Below are 14470 nucleotides of genomic sequence, written 5' to 3' on the forward strand. Positions count from 1 at the left end.
AAAATGATCAGTTCCCATGTCTCTCCTTAGGACTACCCCATATTTGTGAATGTGCTCTGTCAGCATGGATGACCACAGCATGTGGTCTCGCAGTCCCCCACATTCTCTAAGGCTGCTTCTCCAGGGACGCTCACTTACTGGATCCTTGAATGGTGCTGTATTAGTTTCCCACACAATTAGGTAACTCTTCTGCCTGTGATCTGTGCACGGGTTTCTGTGACACTAAAGTCAGTCTCGGCTTCTCTGAGGAAGACACTAACTAAAAAAAAGTTTCCTCATCCTTTTCATTGGGCAAATGTAGAAAATAAACATCATTTTATTGTACTGAGGTAAACGTTTCATTGCAAAGAGCTGGAGTGAGTCACCTGAAAACTCTGGCCCATCAAAAGCCCAGCCCTATTGCCCAAAGTGTTTGGAGGAATCTGTAGCTTGGCCAAAAGAAAGACAACAGAAACATTCCAAAAACTCCTTTGTGCTCCATTCTCATAGAATTCACATGCTTTGGAGCAGATGGAAAAATGGATTTAAATTCTCCTTTATATACCTTTGAAAAGTAGCAAACCAAATTTCCAGCATTTTACACTTTAAAATCTAGTTGTGAAACTTTAGTCTGGTCTCAATCTTACCTTCCTCATCTATAAAAAAGGATACATAATTATAGTCTTGATCAAAAGTAGAAAATTTATATAAAAACTTATAAAGTAGGAAGCATTACAAAAATGAATTAACATTATATTAAATACCATAATATTAATATACCTCTAAAACAACCATAAATCAAAACAACCTTCCCAAACTAAAATACAGTGTGGCTAAACTACTTCATTTCAGAAATACCAAGCAACTCTGACTAATTTACTCATTCTTGTAGCATGTCTACATCTAAAATATCCTGGGGCCAAATATGTTTCAGAATTCAGAATTTTTCAGATTTTAGAAATAAAGTACGTAACACTTTATTATGAAACACCCCACTGGAGTATATGGCCACACCTTATAATCAAATATATGATTGTTTTTGTAGCAAAATGTAATAATAGTCATACAAAGCATAATTATTTAAAAAAAACACTGTAACTACCTTTACATCAGTTCGGGTTAGACTTCCCTGGTGGCTCAGATGGTAAAGCGTCTGCCTACAATGAGGGAGACCCAGGTTCAATCCCTAGGTTGGGAAGATCTCCTGGAGAAGGAAATGGCAATCCACTCCAGTATTCCTGCCTGGAAAATCCCATGGATGGAGGAACCTGGTAGGCTACAGTCCATGGGGTCGCAAAGAGTTGGACATGACTGAGTGATTTACTTTCACTTTCTATAACTATCTTTACATCAGTTCAGGTTAGGTTTTGCTAACAAATTAATTTGCACCAAACATAAGAAAAATGTTCCAGTGGTTGCAGCTTTTGGATTTCAGAATTACATATAAAAAATTATAGAGCTGTAGTAGAAGACTATTTGCCAGTCAATTTCAAATACTTTTATCAAACTGTAAAGGTATAATGTATTCCTTAATTACCATAAGCCAGTGGTCCCCAACCTTTTAGGCACTAGGGATTGGTTTCATGGAAGATAGTTCTTCCGTGAACAGGGAGGGGGGATGGTTTCAGGATGATTCAAACACATTACATTTATTGGGCACTTTATTTCATCAGTTCCACCTCAAGATCATCAAGCATTAGATCCGGGAGACTGGGGCCCTCTGCTGTAAGCAAATGAAAATGAAGTGCTCCTAATGTGAAGTTTCATAATGTTCCTAAAATATAGTCTCTGATATCCCAAGTCAACAGATAATTTTTGCCTTATATGTTAGTCCATAAGTACAAAAACATAATAGTTTGAAAAACTGTCATAGTTCATAAAATAAACTTTTGAAAACATGTTATTACTATCTTCTAAGTGGCTCAGTGCATGACTGCTTTTAAGATGCATCAAAACAAGAAAGAAAAGAAAGCTTCCTCTCAAAATAATGTCTTTTAAAAAGACAATTACAAAGGTGTCATTAGAGCTACAACTGAAGATTCACTAAGGAGGGGGGCGAACTAGAGAGAAAAAAGGAATTGAGAGGAGTTTTTTGTATCATTTACAGTAAAATCCAATCAGACCAACCAGAATGAGAACTGGGAAAGGAAGTTTAGAGGAAAAACAGTAAAACACAACCAGTCAGCTGCTCTCTACTCTGCCCACCAATCAAGAACTTTTTACCTTTAATGACTTGGCCCCCTTTTTGTCACCTGCAAACATGGATTTCTCGTCAAAGTGCATGGGAAAGGACCTGATGAAATGAAAATATTACAAGTCATAGATGAAAAATTCAAGTTCTTGTAGCATTTTCTATCCCTACAAATATTTAAAATTCATAATTTACTCATGTGTAGATCCAACCAGTCCATTCTAAAGGAGATCAATCCTGGGTGTTCATTGGAAGGACTGACGCTAAAGCTGAAACTGCAGTACTTTGGCCACCTCATGCGACGAGTTGACTCACTGGAAAAGACTCTGATGCTAGGAAAGGTTGGGGGTGGGAGGAGAAGAGAATGAGATGGCTGGATGGCATCACCGACTCTGTGGACATGAGTTTGAGTGAACTCCGGGAGTTGGTGATGGACAGGGAGGCCTGGCGTGCTGTGATTCATGGGGTCGCGGAGAGTCGGACACGACTGAGCGACTGAACTGAAGGTTTGGTAACATGAGAAGGTGGCAACAGTTTACATATAACTATTCGATAAAAGAGGGCTTTGTAATTTGTAAGACAGTAAGGTTTTGAAGAAATTATATGACAGAAATAACCTAAAAAATTAATAACAATTTATGTGAAAAATATAAAACATTCTGTTAGCATTTCAAAAAATGTAATGCACAATTTACCTTAAGCATTTCTTAACCCAACTTTCCTCCATGCTCATTTTAACAATCAGTAAACTGAAATTTCATAGACCCAGGATATTTTTTTAAAGGTTAAACTGTAGAATGTAAAGCTAATGTTCTCTTAGGTAATCTATCCTTATGCTAGCATATATTACCATGAATTTAAATAGCAACTGGAAGAAAACAAAATTGGTAGAAAGAACACTAAAATAACATTAAATTTTGGCACTACATAAAATTTAAAAGTTATATTTAAAAATACAGCCTATTCTCAAGTGTGAAAGTTTATGCAATAAAACTTTTTGGTCAACATTTTTAGAAAATAATGTTAAAACGCTGCCATCCAATGAAACACTGTGGTTCTCAGTTCTAATTCTCCCTTTTCCTAACCAGCTTTCAGGAATCAGTTTTTGTTGTATTTCAAGAACTACCTCATTCAATTACAGAGTGGAGAATTTCAGATCACTGATAATTCATCTTACTTTGTATCTTGAAAGATATTCAGTAGAAGGGTTTTTGTGTCAGCATCTTCTTGCACATTTCCAGTGTAAAGGTCAACAATTGAGCGCTCAAAGTATGGGGCCACTTTTGATAAAGCTCGAAGCTCAATTAAATATAGGAAGTACAGATTCTTTAGCCTTCTTGGGCCTTCTCCCTTGGTCTCCACAGGGTCAAATCGGCGTTTAAATTCTTTCATGTTGGGTCCCCAGCTAGGTTTACCCCAGGTTTCTAAAAAAGAAATATATTATGTACTTTTAATACATAGGATGTTTTTCTCTAGAGAATATATTCTTTTCCCCAACAATTTTTATACTAATAGAAAAAATGTGATTACCATCCAAGAGATAATTTGCGCACAGATGTAAATTAATACTAGCATGAAGTCCCGATATAAGTTTATAGAAGACTCTTTTCTCCAGACACAAACCTAGTCAGAAAAATATTGAGGAAGAAATTACATCCATTTAGATAACAGAAATACCAAATCAAGAGGATTAGGTATGCAGGCTTATTTTTAAAGTTAAGATTCAAGGACATTAAAAATAAATCAAGGAACAATATAAAATAATTAGTTTGAGATTCTCTCACTAGCAGATAAAATAAGATTTTGACTTCAGCACGGAGGTAACTGAATATGATAACTTAATGCAGAATAAGATACAAATGCCTGGACTTCTGAAGGTCCAAACACTGAAGCAGATGCACTTGGTTAAGTCCACATGTTACCCAGAAGGCAACAGCACAGATACTTTGTGGTTTAGGCTAAACTAAAGCAGACATAAAGTCACTGCTTTGGCTTAACAATAGCTGTTTCTCCTTTTCCCTTCCCTGCTGCTGCTGCTGCTAAGTCACTTCAGTCGTGTCCGACTCTGTGTGACCCCATAGACGGAAGCCCACCAGGCTCCCCCGTCCCTGGGATTCTCCAGGCAAGAACACTGGAGTGGGTTGCCATTTCCTTCTCCAATGTGTGAAAGTGAAAAGTGAAAGTGAAGTCGCTCAGTCGTGTCCGACCCTTAGCGACCCCACGGACTGCAGCCTACCAGGCTCCTCCATCCATGGGATTTCTAGGCAATAGTACTGGAGTGGCTTGCCATTGCCTTCTCCGTTCCCTTCCCTACAGATGTCTTATTTGAACCTACTTGATAGTGGAGGAAGAAGAGACTAAAACTCAATTCTCTCCTTCTTCTAGATTATTATTATTATTATTATTTATGAAGCCAGGCCCTCAGCAGTGAAAGTGGGGAATCCTAACCAATGGACCACCAGGGAATTCCCCTTCTTCTAGAGTCTTTACTGTGTCTTATTAATCCTTTGTCCTGGATTTCTCTACTTAACTACATGTTCTGCTTCTCAGGAGCCCAGACCCAGAAGACAGACATCCAGCCAATAAAAAAATGTGTGCTATTTACTATGTGAGTAAAACCACATCAAGATGGAGTTTAGGACTGTGATGGAAGTTTATCTTATGTAGCCTTCTTAAGCCCCACAGGCTTTTGCTCAAAACAGAGGTCAAGATAATTTCGTCATCCTAACCTACCCCTGCCTCCATTTAAAAATATTTTCTCTTATTATAAGAGTGATACATATTGTGAATGTACTTAATGCTGCTGCTGCTACTGCTGCTAAGTCACTTCAGTCGTGTCCAACTCTGTGTGACCCCATAGACACCCTCCTACCAGGCTCCCCCGTCCCTGGGATTCTCCAGGCAAGAACACTGGAGTGGGTTGCCATTTCCTTCTCCAATGCATGAAAGTGAAAAGTGCAAGTGAAGTCGCTCAGTCGTGTCTGACTCTTAGCGACCTCATGGATTGCAGCCTACCAGGCTCCTCCGTCCATGGGATTTTCTGGGCAAGAGTACTGGAGTGGGGTGCCATTGCCTTCTCCGGTACTTAATGCTATTAAGTAAAATTTGAAATGCCCAAGAAAGTAAATTTTGTACTGTATTTTTCACAATAAAAAAGAACAATATTTTTAGAACATATTCTTTATAGAAAATTTTAAAAATAAAAATGCAAAAAGTAAGTCTTTAAGAATCCACCAGATCCAAAACAATGAGCTTTTCCCTTTTCTGCCACTCAACAGTTTGTTTTTGTCTTTTTTGCCTTTTTTTTTTCCACTCTCCCCATGGAGAAAAATGGGCCCAACCATGGAAACTAAGAAATAATCTCGTTTATATGCTGAAGGCTTTTTAAGACATTAAGAGTATGTATGTGGCTTACTTTGCATCTTTTTAGGATCTTTTAGATTTTCAACTTACTTTCCCTTTGTGTTCTACAACAGATGGCTCTGAAGCAAGTGGCTTCAAATAGGAAAAAATAATTATTTTGAGATCTCATTCCCTAATTCAGAATTCTTCCTAGAATACTCTCATCTCATGTCATGGATAGTGTGTGTGTGCATGCTAAGTCGCTTCAGTTGTGTCCTACTCTTTGTGACCCTATGGACTGTAACCCACAAGGCTCCTCTGTCCACGAGATTCTCCAGCTAAGAATACTGGAGTTGGTTGCTATGTCCTCCTCCAGGGGATCTTTCTGACCTACGGATCGAACCCGCGTCTCTTATGTCTCCTGCGATGGCATGCAGTTCTTTACCACTAGCGCCACTCAGGAAGCCCCATGGATAAAGGTAGAAATTAAATTCTATTTTGTGGTTTCCTCATAATAAATAAAAATTAAATGCAGCATTTACCTCTTAAAAAAAAGCATATGGCCAAGTTTATGGTAACAAGGGATAGAAACAATATGAATAACTTTGATAAAACATGAGGTACTAAATTCTCCTGTAGCAAAACTTCTAATCAAATCTGTTATCAAGTAGCAAAATGATCAGATTTGAGGTTCACTTTTTCTTCCATTCAACCTAAGTAGTAAAATATCTAAAGATAAGAGAATGGAAAATAAGCAAAGCAAAGCTCATGAAAATTCATATACCTAAACATGAGAACATGAAAAACTATGAGGCAATTCAAATTTGCAAAGTCCACAAAGCTCCTTACCTAAAACGGGGATGGGTGGTAAGTGGGAAGGAAGGAAGAAAAATCTATACTTCCATAAACTGAAAATTAGGCAACTTCAAGAAAAATCTTAACAATAAAAGATGTGCCAAGTGAATGCACCAAGAAGACATACAATACTCTTAGCAGGAAAGTGCTGGAGAGCTGACCCCCGCCTGCAGTCTGCTGCCAGGCCAATGCCTAGCAAATCCAACTGCTGACTTTACAAAGTGGTTCTCCTCTTTCTCTTCTGGATTTAACCTCATTCAATTCATTTTCACCAACTGAACTACAGGACAACAATATATAATTTTTTTCTCACAAAAGGGCTAGATTTACTGTAATACTATTATTTGGCATTTGTACATTGTTTAGTGATTCTCAAAGCAATTTTCACAGGCATCATCTACACTCACAGTGTAGGTAAGTTAGATGGCTATTGCCACTCTCGTGCCCAAGATCAGCAACCTGAATCTCAGAGAAATTGAGTCAGTTGCCTATAAATGGGAGTGCTCACTGAATCATGTATCTATCAATGGACTGCCACCAATAGGTTACTAGGAGATTCTGGGGTATACAGTATATATCCTAGAATTTGACACAGCCCATAAATTTAATTCTTATCCTCCATTATCAACATGCAGAGTTTTTGCCCACCTCTTTTAACCTAAATACTATTTTTTGCAATTTGTACTTTTAGAATAAAGCTAATTAAAGCTAAGCATCTTTTCCCACAATGGTCATTTGTCAGTGTAATTCCTAGCAGTATTTGCACATCGAAAATAATTCATTAAAAAAACAGAGAAATCCCATTCATAAGATGACTACCAAACATAAGAATCTAGTATATTGGGATCTATATTACTTTATTCTTTAGCTAGACAGTTTAGACTGTATGTTTAAACATGTTTAAAATCTTTTGAATTCAAATTCATCTTCCCTTAATTTCATATACAAAAGAACCCACTTTCTTTCAAAAAGAATGTCTCTACTTAACAAACCAGACTTGCATAATGCTTCCTAGAAAAGTAGTTTGAATGAGTATTACATACAGAATGGAAATAAGACTGGGAACCAGTTATGAAAATGTGATGACCATATCTGCCCTGTGTATTTCCATAACACTGGTTTCTAGCTGACCAATATCCTCAACATTTTCAAATAATTTTATCCTAAACTACAATAACATAAAACATGTTATTTTCTTTCAAACACTGTCAAGATTAGTTGTCTAGGTAATGAATCCTAAAACTTACAAATATATATTAAATAAATCTTTTTGTAAGATGCCAATACGTTTAAAATGCAGACATTAGGTTACCTTCTAGCCATGTGTAGAATGATTCTCCTAAAAAACAAAGCAAAAACAATCAAAATTATATATACATATTTAAAGGCTTAAATATCCATAAGATTGAAGAGAAACAATCTTAAGTTTGCCTTTGATGATAACAACCATAGCACTGTTCAAAACTTCCAGAAAAACAGTGAATTATAATTAATACAAAAATCAAATTACTAATTATCCTATCTTTCCTGAACCAGTAAAGCTACATATACTTAAGTATTTAAAAATACTAAGTTTCAAGGGATAATAAATAAAAAAAGTTCTCTAGTTTTCAAGATAATTCTTCAGAAAAGTTAATGACCAGAATATGAAGAAGGGCCTTACTATGTGTAGCATGCTAAAAGAACTAATCCTAGTCCACTATTGTTCTGAGTGAAAAGAAAAATGTCAGTCAATAAGGATAAAAGTAGTTAATATACTTCCTAAGTTACCCATCCTTATTTTAATTGTGAAAAGCAAAGCATGAGGATGAAAAGTCAACACACAGATGGCTGAGCAAGGAGTATAGGGGATAAATTAAGATGGTGGGGAATTCCTTTGTCTCCTGAGTCTTTACCCTTTGCAACAACACAAATGCCTTCCTAGAGATTCGTTCATTCAACACACTCTTACTGATGCTTTTACAAAGGATCATTCATTCTCTCACTGGTTTACTCAGAAAGCCCCAATAGTTAACAGCAGAAGTCTAGCTTCCAGGGTCCTCAACAAGCTGTCCTCTACTCATCTTCCTAATTTTAACCACCCTATGTGACATCTTTCCAACTGCTAGCAGGGTCTCCCAAAACATGCCTTGTTTTTTCCTTTTTCAACTCCTTGGTCCATGCTGTCATTCAAGTAGCACACACTATCCAATTCTACTGGCTTAAATCAGTCCATTATTTGTCCATCTCAAATGCCACCTTTCCCAGTAATATTCCAAGTGAGACAGGATCTATTCCACCTCTGAACAAACTACTACACCACTCACTGTCTGTACTATGTATGTAATAATTCTTTATCTTCTCTCATGAATAGTGCTTATCATGCCTGCTGTACATATTTTTAGCTCCTAGAGGAAAGATACATTTTATACATCTTTCCTTCCTGTACAATGTATACAATGCTCATCATGGTGCCCCTGAACACAGCTAAGTAAATATTCATTTGAAATAATTATTTTGGCTGTTTTGGGGCAGGTTATAACTGATATTCCTTTAGAAATCTGGAATAACCTACTGTTGACAAATTATGATTCATCAGATTAAGTATAATGATGATGACAGGTTATAAATTACAAAATCAATAAGAAAATAAAGAAATCACAAGACAAATATCTGGTAAAACTATTTTAATTTCCCTCTTTAGAACATATTCAAGTAGATCACAATAACCAAAAAATAGGGGAACTTGGAATGTTATCCTGTTTCTATACTAAACATGTAAGTAGAATGGTTCTTATACTGTTTTTAACATAGGCTAACTTTGAATTATATATATTAAAAAAACTTCTCATTTTTTGGGTCACCATTGATTGGTAGCTATTTTCTGAAAAAAATAGGATAAATATTTTTTAATTAAAAACAGGAAAAAATCAAATTTTGATCATTAAAGACATTTCTTCTATACTTGAAGCAAACATAAAATGAGAGTTTTAACTCACCATCATCTTCTCCTGAAAGATAAAATAAATAGACAGGATATCAGAAAATGTCTTCCACAGTTCACATTCCAATACTATTTATTTTACTATGCAATTAAAACTGTGTGTTAAACTATTAATCATACCATTAACTTTGGTTGGCTTGTAGTTATCCTAGAAATAAGACTTCTTAATAAGAATAAAAGCCAAACAGCACAAGATTTTCATATATGTTTTATACAATAAACAGTATCAGAGAGCAAGTAATCTAAAAACCACTAGTTTCAATAATTAACAAATATACAAAGTTACTCCTTTAATTGGTACGCACACAACTCTTTCTGAACATGTGTTTTCAGACTGGAGCACTTTTCTTTCTTAAATTACTGCTCCTCAGCACACAGTCACCTGAATAAAAGCCCTTCCCAAACTGTCATCAATGAAAGCATCCTTGCAGGTGCTGCGGGACTGCCCAGACATGGGGAAGAGGCCAGAAGGCTGGACTATCACGCTCCACAGCAGCCCTGCCTTTATTGGCTTTACATGTGGAATTCTGACTTAAGATTTCATTTTTGAAAAAAAAGTTCTGTTGCACAAAAACTGTTCAAAAGCTAGTTGTAGAAGCCCAGCTGTTATAGCTCAGGAATAGCGTGGAAGAAACATAGTTAAGAATATTAAACAGCTGTTCATCAACAATTCACAGTTTGAGTGAAGAAAGGTCATCAACAGCATTAGCAAGAGCTGTTCCATTGCTTCCTAGAGCACCACCATCACCTGGGACCCATTCTCTCCCTGACCCAGTCTTTTGTCTCCCTCTTTTACACGTGTTTTCTCTTTTCTACTCTCTCCTCCCTCTGTCTTTTTCTCTGAGCACTTTCCTTCCTCTCCTCATCTCTCCTACAGTTTCAAGTCTTAGTTTATCATAATATGGAAGTGAAGTATTTCTTAGGATTTGATGCTTTTAGTAAATGAACAATTGTACTTTCTGCTTTACAAGTAATCATATGGTCTTCCTTGGTGGCTCAGTGGTAAAAAAAAAAAAATCTGCCTGCCAGTGCAGGAGACATGGGTTTGATCCCTGATCTGGGAAGATTCCACAAGCCATGGAGCAACTAGGCCTGAGCGCCACAACTGTTGAGCCTGTGCTTTAAAGCCCAGGAGCCAAAGCTACTAAGCCCTCGAAACACAACTCCTAAAGCCCGAGCACCCTAGAGCCTGTGCTCTGCAACAAGGGAAACCCAGGCACCACAGCTAGAGAGTACCCCTGCTTGCTACAACTACAGAAAAGCCTGCACAACAATGAAAACCCTGAAAGTCAAAAGAGTTATCATAGAAAAGGTCTGGAAGGATACCTTCCAAACTGTACTATGGAAGAGAAAAAGTGTGGAGGCAGGTAGGAATGGGGGTGGGGGAGTGTCCTCTTTCTACTTTATGTTATTTTTGTATTGTTTCAATTTTCATAAAATCTTATATAATAAAAACATTTAAGTTGCAAATAGAAAAGCTATGAGGTAAAAGTAGTGAAAAGAGAGAAAGGGTAGGAAGTCATCCACATCGTCTTCATACTCCAACTACCCTGTCCAGGCAGTTTCAGCATGAATTTGGGAAGACTATAAGTCACACTGTGACAGAGCACACATCTGAGAGCAGTCCATTCATTCCACCTTCCCAAATCTCTCTGGTTTTGAGAAATGCCTAAAAAAGGTGAATCTAGACCAGGAAATTCAAGTTCCTAAATCAATCCTAGTCTAAAGAAAGCACTTAAATGTCAATCACAGGACTGCTCCCAGGGTTTGGGTCCTCGTTGAGAACAGATTGAAGATATGCCTAATAATTTTATACTGAATAACCTCCAACTGTGTACAATAACACTGTTGCACAGAACTATAATACCAGCCATGTATGTGATTAAAATTTTTTTCTAATAAAAATGTAATGTTTTCTCATATCCACATTTTGAAAAGTAAATGGTCTACATGCATTATAGTACATCAACAATTCGCTTTGTGATGCAAGAGTTAAAGTGGTTCTACCAAAACAATAAGATTCTGTTTAAGGGCAAAAATATTTTATACTGCTTTGGTTTTTTAATTTAAATGAACTAAAATTACATAAAATGGGAAATTTAGTTTCACACAAGCCACATTTTCTGTGCTCAACAGCCCAATGTGGCAAGTGGCAACCTAACTTTGTGGTACTTCTCTGCATCCTAACTCAGATTGTTGTGCACAGATCAGCATGTAGGCATCACCTGGGTGCCTCATCCAAGACCTACAGAATCAGAACCTGGTATTTAACAAGGCTCCCAGGTGATCTGCATGCACACTGAAGTCTGGAAAGCACAGGAGGAGCCACTGGTTCTCAAACTTGGCTGCATACTAGACTCACCTAGAAAGCTTTAAAATCACCAACACCTGGATCCTAATTTCAAAGATTCTGACAACTGGTATGAGATAAGGCCTGGACATCCAGATTTTCAGGAGTTCCCCAGAACCTCTAATAAATATGGATTACTCATATTTCTAATTTATTTTATATAAAGCTCCTAGTTTAGGGCCTGGCACATATCAAGTGGTCAATGCTGCTGCTGCTAAGTCACTTCAGTCGTGTCCGACTCTGTGCGACCCCATAGACAGAAGCCCACCAGGCTCCCCCGTCCCTGGAATTCTCCAGGCAAGAACACTGGAGTGGATTGCCATTTCCTTCTCCAATGTGTGAAAGTGAAGTCGCTCAGTCATGTCCGACCCTTAGCGACCCCATGGACTACAGCCTACCAGGCTCCTCCATCCATGGGATTTTCTAGGCAACAGTACTGGAGTGGCTTGCCATAGGGACAGTAATTATACAAAGCATGTGGAAATCTTGACACAACTATGAACTAAGCTTATTCTTTTAATCATTCAAATTAGCAAATATACAAAATAGCTGAAAATTTTCTCAATACATAGTTACAAAGGTATTTTGTAAACAATATCCAAAAACATGAAAATGTTTGAGACACCCACCTCGGCTGGGTGCCAGAGGATTTAAAGGACGATAAACAGATCGAGGCCTGAAAAAGAAAAGTACAAAATTCAGACGTAAAATGGTTTGACATCTTGATGTAATTTTTTCCAAAGGAAACAAATATTCCCTTTCTTCCACCTTCCCTCTAGTCAATCCTCCTCCTTCCCCTACCCCCTCCAGTTACTTGAAACAGTTCTCTTCATAGATGCTGTTCCACACTCTCCATGCAGAGGACCCTTTATAGCCGGTGTAACGCTCGGGATTCAGCAGCAGGTCTACATACTGAGCAGCTGGAGATCTCTCATCTGAACAAGAAACAATTCATAAAACCATCTACGTGTCACCATCTATGCAAAGTTTACCATCACAAAGCAAAAGGACTACACAAAAGTCAGAGAAATACTGCACTTTCAAGTCCTCTCCAAGTTAAAAGGTAGAGTGGTTAGCACACTTGTGACTGTCCTTGACCCAGGATTTATAATAACTTGAACTTGCCTGGAGAATCCCAGGGACGGGGGAGCCTGGTGGGCTTCCGTCTATGGGGTCACACAGAGTTGGACACGACTGAAGTGACTTAGCAGCAGCTTAGCAGCAGAACTTAAGAGAGGAAAAATAACTTCTCCATTTCTTTTGGATGCTCAGTGCTCTTTTAAGTAACATAACATCCCTTACCTTAATCAGAGGCATTAATTACTTCTTAAGTTTAAACCACCAAGACTGAAAAGACCTAACCAGATCATAACCTGTTTTAATATTTCATGTGTTTGCCCACCTCCATGTATATAGCTACCTAAACACACACTTGTGACATGTTAGTACATATTATATTAAAAAAGATCTCTCTGTTACTCTCTGCTTGGACTTAGCAAGTAAATGGTACAATAACTTTGAAATTCAAATTTGATCATTCAGAGTTACACCATGTTCTAGTAAAAAAAAGAGTTACAAATTTATTTTTACCAATGTTATTATTTAACATATTAATTGGTTAACATATTGGTTAGCAGGCACAACTTCAAGAACTTACTAGCACATTTAAAATTAAATAATGACTTTCCATGTTGAAACCCAAATGAGTATCTACTAGATCTCCACTATTTGGACAATATTTTGAGAGATCTCTCTGGGGGATACAAAAGATACAAGGAAAAATCATCTTAATTATTGAGGTTCATATATTGGGTAGAAAAGGGGAGTATAGGTTTTCTTACCTACACAAAAACTATAATGACTATGCTTCACAAATCTATTGTAATAATACTTATCGGCTGAAGTCCTATGTATGTTGGCACAGATGTATTCTTTTATTTATATGGTTCGTACTTTTTGGTGTCATGGTATTAATCAATGATATTAATATATAGTCACCTGACTTGAAACAAGACCAAATATGGTCATTAAAATATAGTCCCTCTTAGTTTCATTACCTGTCAGTCAAAAATATTCACTGGCCATTCAATGACCATAGATTAAGATTATCCACAATCCTAAAGGGAAAAAAGAGCATCCCGACACATGTCTTCTCAGAACTACCTGGTACTTTTGTGATGTAGGAAGAGTACAAAGATAATTTCAACTTCCCATTAGTAAATGAGTGGTATCTCACAGATGATGTAAACATGATTTTAAAGAATACTGGCTCTATTTCTAGCACTAACATTATATGGATACTCCACTATGTAAATTAAGGCATAGAAAACAGTTTATTTGTAAATGGAAGAACAGAAACTGTCTAAGGACATTTCTTAATCAAGACTTAAGACTAATTAAATTTTTTTTAATTAACAAATTAAAATTTAAATAATTAAGTTAATGAATTTTACTTTTACAGTAGAATTTTAAAAGCTTTATAGTAACTAATTTCTGTTAATTATTTTAAATTTGAGCCATCCTTCAGTTCAGTTCAGTCGCTCAGTCGTGTCCGACTCTGCAACCCCATGAATCACAGCACGCCAGGCCTCCCTGTCCATCACCATCCTTAGTTCACCTTAAAAAACTAAGTTATGTAAAAGGACTTAAATACTAAATTAATATCATAAATATATACTCATATATATGTCCATATGTATAAAGTACATGTGTGCACACACATAAGCCTACACTTACATAGAGTCATCTATGAATGTGCGGACTGAATTAG

General features: G+C 36.9%; 1 protein-coding gene across 2 annotated transcripts in view; it reads right to left on the minus strand.

The window, feature by feature from the left end:
* ERO1B (endoplasmic reticulum oxidoreductase 1 beta) overlaps nt 1-14470 on the minus strand; it is a 68309-nt gene that overhangs the window by 11242 nt on the left and 42597 nt on the right. For both annotated transcript variants that reach the window (XM_055425758.2, XM_088841871.1), the window contains exons 7-13: nt 12515-12635; nt 12330-12376; nt 9346-9357; nt 7680-7706; nt 3701-3793; nt 3348-3594; nt 2203-2272 (exon numbers count right to left, since the gene is read on the minus strand). In XM_055425758.2, coding sequence (XP_055281733.1) covers nt 2203-2272; nt 3348-3594; nt 3701-3793; nt 7680-7706; nt 9346-9357; nt 12330-12376; nt 12515-12635 — 617 coding nt within the window. The remainder of the gene's footprint in view (nt 1-2202; nt 2273-3347; nt 3595-3700; nt 3794-7679; nt 7707-9345; nt 9358-12329; nt 12377-12514; nt 12636-14470) is intronic.

Source organism: Moschus berezovskii, chromosome 12, assembly GCF_049115385.1.
Source record: "Moschus berezovskii isolate FMDL1 chromosome 12, NW_MosBer_1.0, whole genome shotgun sequence".
Classification (NCBI taxonomy): domain Eukaryota; kingdom Metazoa; phylum Chordata; class Mammalia; order Artiodactyla; family Moschidae; genus Moschus; species Moschus berezovskii.